The following is an 18,814-nucleotide window of genomic DNA, read 5'->3' on the forward strand; positions in this document are numbered from 1 at the left end:
ATTACTGCAGCTTTGCACCTGGCTTCTTACAAGATGGCACCAAAACCCTCTCACTTTCCCGACTGGTGCCTTCACTGAGCCTACGCCACTAGTTCAGACACTCAGTTCCCAAACCATGTGCTCTATGGTTGCAGGGATTGCTGTGCTTTCTTTGTATTACAGCAAGCTTTTATTTTTGGGGGGTGATTCCATGCAAAATCATCAGAAACACCATTTTTCACAGTGATTGCAGAAATTGCATGTTTTGCAGTTTCCAGAAAAATCGCAAAACCGCCATTTAAGTAGATCCCTTATTCTAGCCCCTAGGGCACAGCCAGGATCACCTTAAAGGTGAATTACACCCCACAGAGTTTGAAGAAGTGAAGCCCCAAGGATTGGAGTTTGGAGGCAGAGGTGCTTTGAGGGCTAGACAAAAAGGACACCAAGGAGGAGGCTACCCTGGCCTCTGGAGGCATCTTCCCAAGTTAAATATCATAAGATCAAGTTGGGGCAGGTGAGAGACAGGAGGTGAGAGAGGCCAGGGAGTGAGGGCAAGCAAGTCAAATGCTGGGGCAGTTTTCCCAAGTCTGGCATCAAATGCTGGCATCAAATGCTGGGGCAGATTCCCCAAGTCTGTCACACCAACATATATGAAAAATAAAAAATGCTCCAGTTTAGAATCAAAACATGTCAAAGGTCTACCTGACTCTAAATGGCCCCTCAGTTCAGTGGAATTAAGCAGGCAAATTTTTGTGCTAACAGTAGACCAGTAGCTTGTCAGTGAGGCCCTAAGGGACTGTGACCACAGGGAGAGGGGAGTTCAAGAAGAATGGTTGCTCCTCAAGGGAGCGATCCTCAATGCACAAACTAAGTCTATTCCATCTTGGAGGAAAGGCAGCAAGAGGGCACAGCAGCCCCCCTGGCTCTCCAGGGACCTGGCAGACCTCCTGAGGCTAAAAAGAAAGGCCTACAAAGGATGGAGGATGGGCATCACCTCCAAGGAGGATTATTCTGCACTGGTCCGGTCCTGTAGGGAGCAGACCAGGAAAGCCAAGGCTGCAACTGAACTCCAGCTAGCTTTGAGTATCAAGGACAATAAAAAGTCCTTTTTCAGATATGTGGGGAGCCGGAGGAAAAGCAGGGGCAACATTGGACCCCTGCTGAACCAGATGGGGCAACTGACAACTGACACCCAGGAAAAAGCCAACCTATTAAATGGGTACTTTGTGTCGGTCTTTCATCAGCCCCATGGGATGCCCGTGCCTGCTACAGGGCCGGGAAGTCCGGGTGAGGGTGATCCCCTGCCCTCCATTAATGCTGACTTTGTGAAGGAACATCTTGAGAAGCTGGATACCTTCAAGTCAGCCGGCCCTGACAATCTTCACCCCAGGGTACTCAAGGAGCTGGCGAGCATCATAGCCCAGCCTCTAGCGCGGATCTTTGAAAACTCTTGGTGCTCTGGTGTAGTGCCCGGAGACTGGAAGAAGGCCAACGTGGTGCCTATCTTCAAGAAAGGGAGGAAAGTGGATCCGGCTAACTATAGGCCCATCAGCCTGACTTCTATCCCGGGGAAGATCTTAGAAAAGTTTATTAAGGAGGCCATCCTTAATGGACTGGCCGACGCCAACATCTTAAGGGATAGCCAGCACGGGTTTGTTGCGGGTAGGTCTTGCTTGACCAATCTCATTTCCTTCTACGACCAGGTGACCTATCACCTGGACAAGGGAGAGGAGATTGATGTCGTATATCTTGACTTCAAAAAAGCCTTCGATCTGGTGTCCCATGATCGTCTCTTGGAGAAACTGGCCAATTGTCGCCTTGGGTCCCCCACGATCCACTGGCTGGAAAATTGGCTCCGGGGTCGGACCCAGAGGGTAGTAATTGATGGAAGTCACTCATCGTGGTGTCCTGTGACCAGTGGGGTCCCCCAGGGCTCTGTCCTTGGACCCATACTGTTCAACATCTTCATTAACGATGTGGACACTGGAGTCAGAAGCAGACTGGCCAAGTTCGCTGATGACACCAAACTTTGGGGCAAAGCATCCGCACCAGAAGACAGGCGGATGATACAGGCTGACCTGGACAGGCTCAGCAAGTGGGCGGATGAGAATCTGATGGTGTTCAACGCCGATAAATGCAAGGTTCTCCACCTTGGGAAAAAAAACCCGCAGCATCCTTATAGGCTCGGCAGTGCTATGTTGGTTAGCACTATGGAAGAAAGAGACTTGGGGGTCATCATTGACCACAAGATGAACATGAGCCTGCAATGCGATGCTGTGGCTAGTAAAGCGACCAAAACGCTGGCTTGCATCCATAGATGCTTCTCAAGCAAATCCCGGGACATCATTCTCCCCCTGTACTCGGCCTTAGTGAGGCCGCAGCTGGAGTACTGCGTCCAGTTTTGGGCTCCACAATTCAAAAAGGATGTGGAGAAGCTTGAGAGAGTCCAGAGAAGAGCCACGCGCATGATCAGAGGTCAGGGAAGCAGACCCTACGATGACAGGCTGAGAGCCCTGGGGCTCTTTAGCCTGGAAAAGCGCAGGCTCAGGGGTGATCTGATGGCCACCTACAAGTTTATCAGGGGTGACCACCAGTATCTGGGGGAACGTTTGTTCACCAGAGCACCCCAAGGGATGACGAGGACGAATGGTCACAAACTACTACAAGATCATTTCAGGCTGGACATAAGGAAGAATTTCTTTACTGTCCGAGCCCCCAAGGTCTGGAACAGCCTGCCACCGGAGGTTGTTCAAGCGCCGTCATTGAACACCTTCAAGATGAAACTGGATGCTTATCTTGCTGGGATCCTATGACCCCAGCTGACGTCCTGCCCTTTGGGCGGGGGGCTGGACTCGATGATCTTCCGAGGTCCCTTCCAGCCCTAATGTCTATGAAATCTATGAAATCTATGAAATAGACAGAGATGTTACATTTGACCTCATTTAACACCTCAGTCTGCATGCCCAGGTGCCCAGGTACAGTTTGGAGGTCTGTGGCCTTCTGTACAAGTGTGCTGAGAGGCTCGAATGTGCACCTCTGTAACCAGAGCAAGATGCCATAGCTTCTTTACCACTGTGTCCCCATTTAAAGTATTGATAGAAAAATCAGTTGCCATAAGAAAATTTGCAGCAAGCAAAGGTATACTTTCACTGGCCTACACATTTTTCTTCTGTGTGAACCATACATGAGATCAAATATGTGATAAAGTAGCTTAAATAAAAACAGGGATCCTTTCCATGTTTTTCTGCAATCATTGAAAAGGCTTATCATACCATGGATAACACTTATAACACACTCCTCCATTTGCTGTGTATATTGTCAATGGTTTCTACCCGAACATTCCTCATGATAGTACACTCCATCTCTTTTATTTTACTCTGTACCTTTGGAAGTTCCTCTGAACTCCGCAAGATCTCCATGAAGCAACGGTAGATTAAATCCCAACATTTTTTCATAGGTGGCTCAAACACAATTTTCGGTTCCTCCACATTGAGTTTGATGATTAGTATTTGATGTACAAAGAACTGCATTTCTTGATAAGGTTCTCTAAAGTCATTCCCATCCTCAAGAAAAAGAAGGAAAGAAAAGGATACTTGCTTATGAAATCAAGATAGTGCACAAATCTGCACCACTGGTGTATTTTTCACTTACCTTGATCTGAAGTCCAATCTTTCCAGGTACAGATCCCCAAAAGTACTTTGGCACCTAACTCTTAACTGAAAATTATGGGAATTAGGCACTTATATCCTTTCAGTACACCCGGGCCTCACTGCTTTCTGTGTTCAATGATTCAATGGAAGTACAGCACTGACCACTATATAAAATCAAACTCCTAAGAAACTATTCTCTTTTTTAAAAGAACAATTTTACTTGTCTGACATGAACCCCCTAGCACACAAAACGTCTGGATAGCACCTAGCACCAAGGAAAACTGAGTCATATTAATAAATGTCTAAGCAAATAGTTCTAGTCACCTATGAGTCTATATGCTTGATCCCAGGAACCTGAGAACCTGTGACTTCAATGAGACCTCAGATGTTTAAAGATAAACGCGTACTTAACACTCTTTGGATCAAGGCCTATCAAAATAATAAAAGAAAACAAATGCACACTCATTGCAGGTATAATTGGAAGCTTCTGGAACTTGTTATTTATGGTAGTTATTTTGCAATCTCTTACTCATATGAATTGTTCTAGATCACACAAGAAGCCTGGGTTGCTGTACAAAATTAAGGCATATCTCCTGAAAGCAAAGAGAATCTAGGACATTTAACCCTTAAAGTATTTCATTTTACATTTGCTTAAATCATTTTTTCAACACCATACTGAAAAGCAACAGCAGCACAACACTTCATTCCACATACCTTGTGTATCATAAAAAATGCAAGGAGATCTTCTAAAGAGTTAACAACCATTTCACGTAGTTGTAATGACATGAGATTTGCTACAGAAGCAAAATATTCTTCAATTTGTTGAGGGGAATCATAGTCGTTCTGAGGTGCCAAATGAAGCCACTTCTCTTTCTGATCAATGAAGAGGGATGCACAGGTTGGGATCCACCTACCATAAAAAACAAAGTAGACCCTGTTTTAAAACCTTGCAGATTGAACCCGCTGCATGCCATGAAACTAGTGCTAAATCATCACCTAAAGGACCAGTGAAACAGACTCCTAGCAGAGGCCGTCCCAAAAACCTTTAGAAAACAGGATTGTTGGTGCTTCGGATGCCTTCTGAGGATAGTTTTTTGGCACTGGTTTCAATGCATACCAAGAGATTAACCACTATAATCTGTGGACTGGGGTGGCATGGGTGCTAAGGTGTGCAGTTGACAGCTCAGAAGTCGCAAAGTTTGAAACCACAGCAGAAGCGCTCACAGTGCAGCCCTGTAAGATTCAGCAGTATCAGACTTAACTGTTTTGGGTCAAACTGGTTTATGAAACTTCTATCCCAGATCCCTTCCTGATTCAAGTTAAATCACAGTCCCCCAGCATCCCAGCATGCTTTTCACCCGTGGGCTGTGCTATGCTGTCTGCTCCAGAGAACAGGGCTGGCCCCACACCTATGCTCCCTAGCTGGAGCAGTGAGGGCTGGCTGACAAGGAGGTGAGGGGAGAAAGCCTAGCTGAGGATGCAGCCCAGTCTGCAGCGAGGGGAACTGCCAACCCCGCCAGGCAAACGCCGGCTGGGGTTTGAGGCCAGGGAGGGGGGTTAAACACCCCTTCCCCCACCCAAACTTACTGCTGGCTGCAACTGTGGACTACAAAGACCAGAGGCACCTGGAACCAGGAAGACGAAGTGATGAGTAACCCTGCAGAGTCCTGCTGCTGTAATTCTGGACTGCAAATCCCAGAGACCTCAGGGGCATCAGGAAGAAACAATGAACACACAGCCAGAGAGCAGAGCTGTAGCACCCTCCCCCCCTCCCCCAGCTTCTGGCCTGGGCCACTACAGGCATTTGGCTGCATTTCCTGAGCCAAAGGTAAATGTCTCTTCACTTCTGTTTCAATTTAATCTGTGCAGTTTAGGCTAAACTGCAAAGACACTGATTCAGCCTCAGGCTTTTTGACAGTCTGTACTTAGCCCTGATGGCTAAGAGCCCTCTTCTAATTTCCACTCTAAATTTATTCATGACCAATTTATACCCTTTTGTTCTTGTGCTAACATTGTCCTTTAGCTTAAATAGTTCTTTTCCCTTCCCAGGAGCAATCACATATTTTGGCTTTTGCTTTGGTAGTTGTGTATGTATGTGGCCACAGTCCTCTGGGTTTAATATTTGTTTCTAAAAGCTAGCTAGTCCTTCTATCATTAGTACCCAGGAGATACAAAGATATTTGCTCTGTATTTTCAACCTGAGCTTGTCCACATCTTTTATGTGAACCCTTTGAAACAGACAGAACTCAAGCAAGAGTTGTAGTGAATTGGAGAGAGAAATGATCCATTTGAAAAGAGGTGCATTTGTATTCTCTTCACAGCCAGCTCTGCCTTCACACTCCTCTGTGAGCAGCATAAAATAGAAGTGCTATTCCTCCATTCAGTCTAAGATTTACCAATTTCAAAGGCTTCACACAGGGGAGACCAAACAGCTCAGATTAACATTACCAGTTTCAGATAAAAACCCTGCAGCTCAGAAGGGAACCTTGAGTACCCAAGAGTCCCCAGCATGTCTTTGCTTAATTCATTCTAACAGGATTGAAGTAACAAGGTTCTCAGCCTGCTTATGTTTCTAAACTACTCCTGAGTACACAGCTCTAGGCAAGACCAATGTAGCAAATAAATTCTGACCTGACAACAAATCCCATGTTCCAAAAACTTGGAAAGCTTCATTAATGAGATGGTTTCCTTTCTCTTGGGCTAGCTTCCTAAAAGCCTACAGTAGCACGTGCTTCCACATGCAGACATGGTTAAAGAATCTTGCCACATAATCAATGACACCAGCCTGAAAATTAAATGTTTGTCTGTGCTTCAGTATTTATTTTCTCTGTAGTAGAGATGCCTCAGGATGTAAGGCCTGATACAAAGCTAAGTGAAGCTGATGCGAGTTTTCTATTGACAGTATGCTCTGGATCAGGTACTTAAAAGCCAACAGTGTGCTACTCAAGTCAATGGGAATCAGCTAACCAGAATCCCCTCATGTAGTAGATAGGGATTGTTATCCTACAACTAAAGTCTGTATCATGGATATTAATAAGTGAAATCCTGGCCCCACTGAACTTAATAGGACAAAGATTTTGACACTTTTAAAGAATTAAATATGTTCTATATTATACTCTGACTAATAAACATCCTAATGGGGATGTTATACATTACAGGACAAGTGCTTCTTCTGACAAAAACTTGTTGACTGCACAACTTGGCCTACTGCTTTTAGCCTAGGTTGATCACTTAAAACAGCAACAGTTTCTAAATACTAGAGACATCAGACCCAATGTAAATATAATGTGCATGGCTTCATTTAGGATTTGGGGTCAATTATTTAAGTATGGACACTACTGCAAATGGGCATGGCCCTTTGGAACATGCAGGTGTGAGTTTTCATCTAAAAAATCAGTAAAATGTGCACCTGACTTCTTGCTTATGCAAGCAGCTAATATACTGAAGCAAATCAGGCAATACTTACTACCAAAAAAATTGCCAGTGCTTTCTTTGAATATTTCATTAAAACAAAAGATATCAGGAGTTTGCTTGATAGAAAGCAGAAGGATGTGGAGCATTGGTAACATTTACTGCATGTAATCCCTCCAAACTGCATGTGCAAACACTTTGTAGGAACAAATGGGAATACACACTTAATAAAGGATTTCTTCTCTGTAGTTACTGACCAAGTTAAGCCTTCATATCCTAAAAACATTCTGTTTAGTTACCAGTCCTAAGCATAGTACTGACTTCTTCTGAAGAATATCACGAGCTTCCATACAATGCCTTTGAATTAACTCTTCAAATTCATCGGGCAACAGCGGCAGCTCACCCAAAAGCATTTCTTCTGTACGAACAAATCTTAGGTCACTAAATCTACAGAAAATAAAGTAAAAATGTAGATGGTGAGAGGAGTTCAAATTAAAGGAAAGTAAATCAAATGCAACAGGAGAAGCTCTTATAAGCAGTTAACTTGATGCATGCTATTTCTCTCCTAAATTGCTCTACATATTTTTAATACACTTTTGCTATTAAAAAAAAAGCATTCAGGACTGCGTGAATTTCATTTTGCATTTGCCCTTATTCATGTTACAATAACTTTTTCTTAAAATTAGTTTGGGGTTTTTCTGTCCCTTTTTCTAGATTCATTATTCCACCTGGTCAAACACAAACATGCAGAGGGACAGCTGCTTCTCCTCATATCACATAGTAACAAAAATAGAACTAAGTGTGGGCCCTGGCTCCTTTCTGAAGAGAAAAAGTCAAAATCATGTCAATTTTTCATACATTGTGATTCAGTGCATCACAAGACACACATCACAGTTTGCAAGGTTCTATAAATTAAGTCCCAAATCAATTTTTTAGATTCCTTATCACAAAGTACAAATATTTGCACAAAAACCAATGCTTTAATAGTAATAAATATTAAACTTAAAGCCACAAGAAAAAAATGGGAGTTCATAATTCAAAAGTGACCTGTCATTTTCCATGCCCAAATGGAGGCACTCTAGAGGACCTAATTCTCAGAAAAAAATGAGCACCCATTTTCTTAAAACCCAGGCTTTTTTCAGATATTAGGTTGGGAAGCCAAAAGCTATTAGTCATCTCATCTAGGAATATTAACTCAAGAACGGAGTATTCTGACATAAGAATTGGTCTCAGTGGTATTAGCACATCCATTATTCCTCAGTTATACGGAGATACGAAACAGATGTTCCTGCCTAAATCCAGAAGCTGTTGTAAGAAGGGTGCTTGTACATGTGACAGGGGTTTAATCCCCAAGGTTTTATTTTATGCCCCTAAATTGAAATGGTGGGGCATAGACTAAAAACCTGAGGACTAAACCATTTCGATTTTTCCATCATGTTATGGCAAGGGGCCTGATCCTTTTTTGTTGGGGTTTTTTTTGTTTTTTTTTTTTGTCAGAGCCAGAGCCTGCCCTCTGGCTACAGGAGAGGTGGCAGGCTCCACAGAAAAAAAGGATCAGGCCCCTCGCTATTTCTGTCTTCAGCAAGCGCTTGCAGGGCGAGCTGCAAGCTGCCAGTGGACCAAGTGGCCTCTGAACTATGAGGGGCCCCAGTCCTTCCCTCTGTGGCAGCAAGGTGCCTGCTGAAGGCAGAAGTGGTGAGGGGCCTGATCCTTTTTTCTTTTTTTGGTGGAGCCTGCCTGTGGCCAGGGTGTGAGCTACCAGCAGGCCACATGGCCCCTGAGCTGTGGGGGGCCCCAGGCCTTCTCTCCATGGCAGCAGCACCCCCAGGGCTGTCTGGACAGGTGAGCTCAGGGAACTGTTCGATCCAAGCTGGAGCAGCACCCAGCCTGCTAGCAACCCACTTGGACGGCCCCAGAAGGAGGGAAAGACTGGAGCCCCCCACAGCTCAGGGGCTGCTTGGCCTGCCAGCAGCTCACTCCCTGGCCACAGGCAGGCTCCACCAAAAAAAGAAAAAAGGATCAGGCCCCTTACCACTTCTGCCTTCAGTAGGCACTTTGCTGCCACAGAGGGAAGGATTGGGGCCTCTCACAGCTCAGAGGCCGTTTGGCCCACTGGTAGCTTGCAGCTTGCCCCACAGGCGCTTGCTGAAGACAGAAGTGGCGAGGGGCCTGATCCTTTTTTTCTGCGGAGCCTGCCACCTCTCCTGCAGCAAGAGGGTGAGCTGACAGCTGTATTGTTGCAATTTGCAACATTGCAAACTCAAATACATTCAGACGTAGTTTAGTTTGCAATGATCCAAAGTCATTTAAAACCCACAAAAGTCTTGCACGTGTACAGTGTAATGCCATCAAGCCACACAAAGTGACATTTTCATCGTGTGTACATGCTAATGGTGTCACATGTACAAGCGCCCTATGTTTTCATTTATTTTTAAGCTTACTTGCCAAACTTGTGTCCAAACAGCTTTTGAAAAGAATAAACTATTTTTCCACCTCTTGCCCAACATGTAGATGCATTTTAGGGTCACAAGGGAAAAGGAAAAAAGAGCTCCCCATGGAATCACTAATGCTCCCCTCCCCATCCCACATTAGTTCTCATAGTTGAAGGAGTGAAAAGCCATAGTTCACCAAGAGTTCAGGATCAGGTACACTACAGGGAAGGCCAGTGAACATACTCAATAACTCAATGCTTTTTAACCTAGCTATTATGGGACAGGTATTACAGCACCCAGCTATCATGGGGCAGGTATTACAGCACAGGCATCACAGTCCTACCATGAGAAAAAACAAAGCCTGATTCAATAAGCGCAGGTGGTATTCTCCTCTATTCTCCCGGTAAGTAGACGCGGACGGCGCCATGAGGTCTGCATTGGAGTGGTCAACCAGTGGCTTCAGAGTTGGTGCTGCAGGGGGCATGCTCGGGTGGGATGGGCTTCATCTCTCCCCTAAAGTCAAGCGTGTCTTTTCTTCCAGGTTGGCTGATCTTGTATGGTGTGCTTTAAAGTATCTTCACCAGGGGATGGGGCCACAGTGGGACACAAGGACACTTCCCAACCAAGACAGGTGATGAGCACAAGAAGTACCCAGCTAAGTGACAGGAGTCCAGATAGTCCTAGGATCAAGGGGATGGTGCAAGCACCCACAGGAGGCCTTAAATGCCTCTACACTAATGCTCGTAGTATGGGGAACAAGCAGGAGGAACTTGTCCTCCTGCTAGCTAACAAAAACCCGGATATAGAAGGGCTCACTGAAACCTGGTGGTATTCAACCCATGATTGGGCGGTAAACATTAGAGGCTACAGACTGTACAGGCGGGATAGAATGGGGAGGAAAGGCGGGGGTGTGGTACTGTATGTCAAAGAGCAATACATGTCCTCAACAAACAGAATGGGGTCAGAGGAGGAGCAGACTGAAGTGCTCTGGGTAAGAATACAAGGGGGTTGTGGGGAAAGGGACTTAACAGTAGGTCTCTATTACAGACCACCCAACCAGGGGGAAGAGCTGGACCAGGAGATCTCGAGCCAGCTCACGGAAGCAGTTAAGTGAAGGGATGTGGTCGTCATGAGTGATCTAAACTACCCAGACATCTGCTGGGAGGAACAGTCAGCCAGGTCTGACTGCTCACGTAGTTTCCTAGCCGAGATACAGATCCTCCACCTAACCCAGGAGGTGCACAGTCCCACCAGGGAAAATGCCTTGCTGGACCTGGTCCTGGCCACAGGCAATGACCTGGTGATTGGACTGTGGGTTCTCGACCACCTGGGCGATAATGATCATCACCTACTGGAATTCACTATCCAACACAGGGTGTCAAAAGCCTGCAGCAAGGCAGTAGCCCTTGACTTCAGGAGGGCCAATTTCAATGAGTTGAGATAAGTAGGAGAGGCACTGAGAGTAGGTGGGTAGGGGAGTTGGGAGTCCAAGACGAGTGGGCGTTTCTTAAGGAGACGATCCTCCTTGCCCAAAGGGTGACAGTCTCAACGCGAATCAAAGCAGGTAAAAGTGCTCAAAAGCCCCCATGGCTCACCAAAGGCATTCAGGAACGTATGAAAGTTAAAGGAGGCATACACCTGGTAGAAAGGAGGGGCTATCATCATGGAGGATTATACCTCCGTTGCTCGAGACTATAGGGGGGGTTGTTAGGAAGGCTAAGGCAGAGATGGAACTAGGACTAGCAACCAGGATCAAAGATAATAAGAAGTCCTTTTTTAAATACATAGGGAGTAAAAAGAAGGCACTGGGTAATATGGGGCCTCTGCAGGGCATGCTTGGCAATCTGGTGATTGCACCAGATGAAAAAGCTAACCTTTTTAACAAATTCTTTGCTTCCATTTTTCTAAGCAGGGAGCGGGACATCTCCCCCAGGGTTCCAGACAGACTCATGAGAGGCACCGCCAGGCCTAGGGTCAGGGAGAACCTAATTAGGGAACTTCTGGTGGGGCTGGATGTGTTTAAATCATCAGGTCAGGTCCAGATGATCTCCACCCCAGGGTGCTAAGGGAATTAGCAGGTATCATTGCAGGGCCCCTGGCATGGCTTTACAAGTACTCATGGTGCTCTGGCCAGAGGACTGGAAAAAGGCCAACGTGGTCCCCATTTTCAAAAAAGGGAGGAAGGAGGACCCAGGTAACTATATGCCTGTTAGTCTTACCTCGGTCCTGGGGAAGCTCTTTGAGAGAATTATCCAGAAGCACATCTGCAAGGGACCAGCAGGGGAGATGATGCTCAGGGACAACCAACATGGGCTCATTAGGGGCAGTTCCTGTCAGACTAACCTGGTTGCCTTTTACAATCAGGTCACAAAATCCTTGGACGCAGGTGTCGCGGTGGACGTAGTCTTTCTGGACTTTAGGAAGGCCTTTGACACTGTCTCTCACCCCATTCTCATTAAAAAACTAGGCAACTGTGGCACTGATGCGTACACAGTCAGATGGGTCGCAAATTGGCTGGAGGGCTGCACCCAGAGAGTAGTGGTGGACCACCATTTTCGACCTGGAGGGAAGTGAGCAGTGGAGTTTCCCAGGGCTCGGTCCTCAGGCCCGTACTGTTCAACATCTTTATCAGCAACTTGGACAAGGGGGTGAAAAGCACCTTGTTCAAATTCCTGGACGACACTAAGATGTGGGGAGAGGTGGGCGTGCTAGAAGGGAGGGACAGGCTACAACTAGATCTGGACAGGTTACAGGGGTGGGTGGATGAGAATAGGATGGGATTCAATACTGACAAGTGCAGGGTACTGCACCTAGGGAGAAAGAACCAGCAGCATACCTACAGGCTGGGGAACTCCCTCCTCATCAGCACAGAGGCAGAAAGGGATCTTGGAGTCATTATTGATTCCAAGATGAACATGGGCCGCCAATGTGAGGACGCGGTCAGGAAGGCCAACCACACCTTGTCATGCCTCCACAGATGCATCACAAGCAGGTCCAAGGAGGTGATCCTACCCCTCTATGTGACATTGGTTAGGCCACAGTTGGAGTATTGTGTCCAGTTCTGGGCGCCACACTTCAGAAGGGATGTGGACAGCATTGAGAGGATCCAGAGGAGGGTCACTTGCATGATCAGGGGGCAGCAGGGCAGGCCCTACGAGAAAAGGCTACAGGACCTGAACCTGTTCAGCCGCCACAAGAGAAGACTGAGAGGGGATCTAGTGGCTGTCTATAAAAACTTACCAGGAGGGACTAGTGGGGAATGGGACAGGCCCTGTTCTCCCAAGCACTACCTGGAGTAACTAGGAATAATGGCCACAAGTTGATCAAGAGTAGGTTCAGACTCGACATCAGGAGGCACTACTTCAGAGTCAGGGCAGCTAGGATCTGAAACCAACTTCCAAGGGAAGTGGTGCTTGTTCTGACCTAGGGGGTCTTCAAAAGGAGGCTAGACAATCACCTTGCTGGGGTCATTTGATCCCAGCATTCTTTCCTGCCCACGGCAGGGGGTCAGACTCAATGATCTGCTCAGGTCCCTTCTGACCCTATCAACTATGAAACAACTATGAAACTATGAATATGGTTCTTGCTTTTAATGTGATGCCTTGCATCCCCCTCACAGAGAAATGTGAGAACTAAAAAAGCACTGAAGTAAAACACAAAATGAAAAATTACTCTACCAAATATATAGTAAACAAGGTATCTTACTCAGTAAACCAGAGATGTTGCAAAGTATGCATCATGGGATTCACTATGAACAAATGGCTTTCATTCCAGTCTTTCATTTCTTGGTAAGTGTTATGCCATGGGACTGGTGCTCGGATTATTCTCTGAGGAAAAGAGCGTGGGATACTTCTAATGAAGAGTCTCTTTCTCTCAGCTGGATCCATCAAGATGTAATCAACTATAACATATCATACAAATTATTGAGACCAAAAGCATAACTAAAAATCCTATGCACATATAAACATTGGTTCATATTTCATTTGTGCTATTTGAAATGCACATCATTATGCAGTATCATTTAGTTAAATTCATTCAAAAGACATGTAATGGTAATGTAATGCAATAAGAGAGAGAATGAGAATATTATTAGCTATGCTCCCAAAAAAAAATGAGAGAGGAAGGATATTTTTGTGGCTAAGGCACAAGAACCATCTCAGGAGAAAGGGGATTTTTTTCTAGTTTGACCCACAAGCCACCTGCATGACCACTTAATCACACTGTGCTTCAGCATGCCACCTGCCAGGTGGGGTAGCAATACCTCCATGCGTCTCAGGAGAATTGAGAGGATGTTGACAAATGTTTGAAAGATGCAGAAATATGACTCTGATGGTTACCACTTTAAGATACCTGAAAAGAATAATATGTCAATTCAAGGTCTAATCTGTGAAATGCTGAGTGCCCATATCTCCTGTGAATTCAGTGGGAGGATGTGGTTCTGTACACTACTAAATCTGAATCACATCCCAGTACAGGGGTTAGAAACATATGGGCTACAGGCCAAATCCAGCCTGCAAAGAAACTGAATCCAGCCTGCAATCCAGTTAATGTTTTAGAAGTGGTACAGTAAAACCCTGTTGCAGCCTAGCCATGGGATCTGGTCTGAATTCCTCAATCTACATTTTAGGCGCAGACAGAAGTGTAGCTCCCAGGTCTAATTCAGGGCGATTCATAGAAATCAGTCCTCCCAATCCAACAGATTTTAGCTGTTGGATTAGGAGGATGGAGGATTGGCAATCTGAAGCTGAGGGGCTGAGGTAAGGGGCTTCAATCCACTGCCCCTCCCCATCCCCCCGCTCTCCAGTGGGGCTGAGAAAAGGGACCTTCCCCCCCTGCCTTTTCCCCCTCCCATCCAGAGACATTAGCTCAGGTCAAACTGTGCTTCAGCCAGAGCAGACAGAAATTAATGAAGTCACTCCACTTAGGAGCAGCTTTATTTGAACCCTCATACAATGAGTTAATTTGTCACGTGATCAGAGAAGGGCTCTTCTGTTACTCTTCTGTTTGGACATAACTTTAGAGTTATTTTAAGGGGCCGATCACATGACAAATGTTATTTCTGCCTATGTGTTTTATTAACAACCTGGCTGCAGACTCCTACAGAGGGCTCCCACTCCATACAGAGGGCTCCTTTCTCCCCCCACATTGCAGCCTCTGCTCACTGAATTAACTACTCTGAAAGCTGAGGCAAGAGACAATGTAGAGAAGACATGTGACAGTGTGGGGGAGGCAGTGCAGAGTGTGAAATCAGCCCCTCTGCTCAGAGCAGGAATAACTTGGGTACAGCAGGGGATGGACAGCCTGCAGTGCCAGCTGGGTCACAAGGAATGGCCCAAGGCAAGTAAAAGGTCGCCAGCCCTTTACCTAGTAGATCTACTTTGCACAAGTATAAGTGAGCACAATGGATGAAAAGCAGGCATTCTCTTACACAAATACAACATATGAAAAGAGACTGTGGACACTAAAATCATGTAGCATGAAGTTAGAGGGGACCTAGATTGGTACTGAAGGTTATGGAAATTACAGTGAAAATGATTCATCACTTGTATGCCGTCCTATAATAGAAGAACAAGAGGCCACACTATCAAGTCAATATTTTAATGTGTCTTTAAGCATTTGAAATATTTCAGTCCATGGAAAGCCTATGGTCATCATGCAGTTGAGACCCTTATTACTGCCAGGACGGAAGAATTTTATGACCCATCATGCAAACATATGCAACATAAAAAAAGGGGACATTTTTCAGGGCATAAATAAATTGCTGCAAGGCTGTGGAAAGAAGTCTACCCTCAATGTGCTTTATTGCATGCTTGGTGCTTAGTCCTGTCTAAAGTATCAGGTATTGATCACCTCCAAGATACCATTTTGAGAGATCACCTGCTGAGTTGTAAATGGTGCACAGGCAACCCCCAGATTTACGAGGCAATTGGTTCCTCAAAACCACGTCTTAAGTCGAAACATCATAACTCAGAACCAGTTTTCTCATAGGAACAGTGTTACAAATATGGGATTGGTTCCTTTACAATGGTCAATACTGAGTGCAACTGATAAGTGGTGGAAGGGGAGGGGGAAGGGAAGGGAAGGGGTGTATGGGGGCAAATCAATGAGCCCCGTGGTGAGGGAGGGGCTGGGGTGGGGACCGGGGCTGGGGCAAGCACTGCCCAGCTGAGGCCAGGTAGTCATGGAGAGGGAGGGACAGTGGCTCCCACCACTGCACGCTGCTCGTCTGGCGGCTCGACCAGCAGTTCCCACCACTGCTCCCACCGCTGGTCCAGGAGGGCATGGGGTGGGGGGCATGTGCCCCCGGATCTGCGCGGGGTGGGATGGGTGGGGCTGGGGCTGCACTGGGCTGCGCTCCGGCAGGCGACGGGGTCTGCAGTGTATTTTTGCATGGCTGCAGCTCCCCATAGTCCCTGCTGGACCAGTGGCGGGAACTGCCGGTCAAGCTGCCAGATGAGCAGCACACAGCGGTGGGAGCCACTGCCCCCAACCATCCCTGTGCCTGCCCAGCCCTAGCTGGACAGTGCTTACCCCAGCCCCTCCCTCACTGCGGGGGGCATTGATCTGCCTTCCCAAGCCCCTTCCCTTCCCCCTCCCCTTCCACACTTACCAGCTGCACGCAGTATTGACTGTTGTAAAGATGAAACCTACACTAGAACGTCAAAATGGGGTGTCAATTTATAAACATCGTAAGTGATGCTCATCACAACTTGAAAAGTCATAAATTGATGACTGCCTGTAGTTTGTATTTTGTACTCGGGGCCTGATTATTATCTCATACCATATTTATACCAGGTTAACTCCATTACCTTTAGCAAAGTAATCCTCATACTTGTATATGAGATCAGAATCAGTCCTCCTTTCTCTGGGATCCATGCAGCTTTTATACTACATCCCTGTAATTTCATTTACCAAGTAGGTTTAATGATAGTTTCAACCACTGGGGGTAAAAATTCATAAACATCAAGGACGGTGTCATGGATGAATGGTGATTATTGCATGCATTACTGTCATTTGCAGTAATTGTATGGTGATGCCAAGGACACCCCACTGAAATGAGAGTCTCATAGTATTATACACTGCACAACTACATAGCAAATTGTACCCTTCAGGGTATTACCTGCACAAGAGGGATGAAAAAGGAAAAGCATTAGCCATAAAAATACTGATGGCATTAAAACTGAAGTAAGACATGTTGGGTGCTGACAGACATGGAAAAAAACCCAAACAATGCTTTGCCAGAAGACGAATTACATCAGTTTGACCTGGCTCCCCAACATCCATATTGCTGTGAGCACCCAGTGATGTGAGCAAATGAGGTCATACTCGAGAGAAACCTCATAGTTTACTGAAAAGTAAAAAGTGACTGAAAACACAGTGTTCACTAGTTCCTTCATCTTGGAGTCACATTACCTGTTTCTTATGTCAGTTTGGTACTTCAGTAGAATTACTTCTGGTTTATAATTGAATAGAGAATCAGAATCCAAAGCCTTTAGTTTAGAGTTTAATCTTCCCCAGTCCTCTGATAGGAGGAAATTTTGCTATATTTTATAACCCAAATCCTTCCCTTCACTCAACTCCTCATGCTGCAACTCCTAGTGTCCAAAGCCTGAGATGAATTAAGCTTATGCAGCCTTCCTCATTTTTCCCTTTTAAAATGGCTTTTATGGCCTGAAAGGCTATTTTTTATTACTGGATGTTCCACTCTGGGAAACTTTCATTATGCCAATATACCACAAAGCTGAGTCATCCCTGATGCATCCTAAACTAAACATCAAGGCTGCTCACACTGTTGGCCTTTGAGTTACTGGAGGTTTATGTGGCTCTCTCGTAAAGGAGCAGAGAAAGAAATTGTCTGGATTAATCTATATTCAAATTACACATAACAATCCAAGCCCAGTTACTATATCATTTATTTTCCATAGTCTTTAGCAGCTTTTGGGCCCAAAAAAGCATAAGTTAGCACCACGCTAGCACTTCTGGGCCTGAGCTCAATTTGTGACGAAGATGCTCATTTGAGAGGCTTGCTTCACAGAACTTTTTAAGCTTTACATTCAGTCACCTGGGTTAGAGAGAGGAGAAGCTTACTTTTGAGAGGGGGCTATTTTACAGAATCATTTTGCCCACACTCAGGTGTCTTGCACTGGACATTGGTGGATTTCAATACTGTAGAGCAGTGGGCACTGACCTTTCTGGTAGGTGTGCTACAGATTAGCCCTGCTTCCTTCCCAAGTGCCACCCTGATACCTTTCCCCTCCCCAATCTGCTGTTTTGCTTTCTGCTCCTAGTACTGTGCTCCCTACCCAGTCTGTTGCTCTGCTTTCTGCTTCCTTTCCTGTGCTCCCTGCCTGCTTTTCTTTCTGCCCTATCTGCCACTGTGCTGCCTGTCCCATCCCCTATCTGCTGCGTGCCACACACACAAGCTGCATGTACCACTTACGATACCCATGCTGCACGTTGGCCACTTCTGCTATAGTCAGTTATCTGAATAAGATATGCTGCCAACCTGCATGGTCTGTTGCAAAAGTGAGAGCCCTAATGAGCAAAGAGGAGAACTGTTTTAACGACTGAAAAAAAATGGAAAGAGTCAGCAAAGTGAACAAAGTTTATTTATAATATACACTGTATTATACATACAGATGTTCTTTCGATATGTGTTTCATTAGCCAAACAATTGGATTTTACAGGTTTTTGTCTCAGTTAGTTTGTATAAATGGTTCTCTACTACATTTATTCATCAGTACTAGCTCTTCTCATTTTCTTTTTCTATTTGTTAAACATGCCCCAACCTATACTTATTATTACCATAATTATTACCTATTTCACTTCCATGTTTCTTTCTCATTAATTCTATGATGGTTAAAGTGAAATTAACTTATGACATTTTAACAACCCTGATTTAACACTGCTGGCTTTAATGGAGTTAAGTAATGAATTTTACTCCAAGAGGTACCATAGGGCTACCATACAAAGCCAGGGCTGGAAGGAACCTTAAGAGGTCATCCATCTCCCAGTGCTGAAGCAGAATAAGCATATTTAGCCCATCCCTGTTAGATATTTGTCTAAGACCCCCGTCTACATGTACAGGTAAAGGTGCAAGGGGATTTAATGCACAATCCACACAAACCTCATGAGGCTTGCATGGGTGGCAGTGTTCTCCTTGCTGCCCCCACTGCAATCCCTGCATCTGATGGGGCTCAGGGTGGGGGCAGTGTTCCCTATGCAGCCCCACTGTGAGCCCTGCAGCCCACATTACTGCCCCTGCTGTGAGCTCTGCGACCAGGAAGGCTTGCAGGAGGGACAGCATTCTCCCCCTGCAAGCCTCGCAGCTGACAACACTGC

The 18,814-nt window shown here is 45.7% G+C and overlaps 1 protein-coding gene across 12 annotated transcripts in view; it reads right to left on the bottom strand.

The window, feature by feature from the left end:
- Nucleotides 1-18,814, bottom strand: part of DNAH3 (dynein axonemal heavy chain 3) — a 125,958-nt gene that overhangs the window by 75,767 nt on the left and 31,377 nt on the right. For all 12 annotated transcript variants that reach the window (XM_059716227.1, XM_059716226.1, XM_059716234.1 and 9 more), the window contains 4 exons: nucleotides 13,178-13,373; nucleotides 7,362-7,487; nucleotides 4,344-4,539; nucleotides 3,363-3,542 (listed from right to left, as the gene is read on the bottom strand). In XM_059716227.1, the coding sequence (XP_059572210.1) occupies nucleotides 3,363-3,542; nucleotides 4,344-4,539; nucleotides 7,362-7,487; nucleotides 13,178-13,373 (698 nt within the window). The remainder of the gene's footprint in view (nucleotides 1-3,362; nucleotides 3,543-4,343; nucleotides 4,540-7,361; nucleotides 7,488-13,177; nucleotides 13,374-18,814) is intronic.

Source organism: Alligator mississippiensis, chromosome 13, assembly GCF_030867095.1.
Source record: "Alligator mississippiensis isolate rAllMis1 chromosome 13, rAllMis1, whole genome shotgun sequence".
NCBI classification, from domain to species: domain Eukaryota; kingdom Metazoa; phylum Chordata; order Crocodylia; family Alligatoridae; genus Alligator; species Alligator mississippiensis.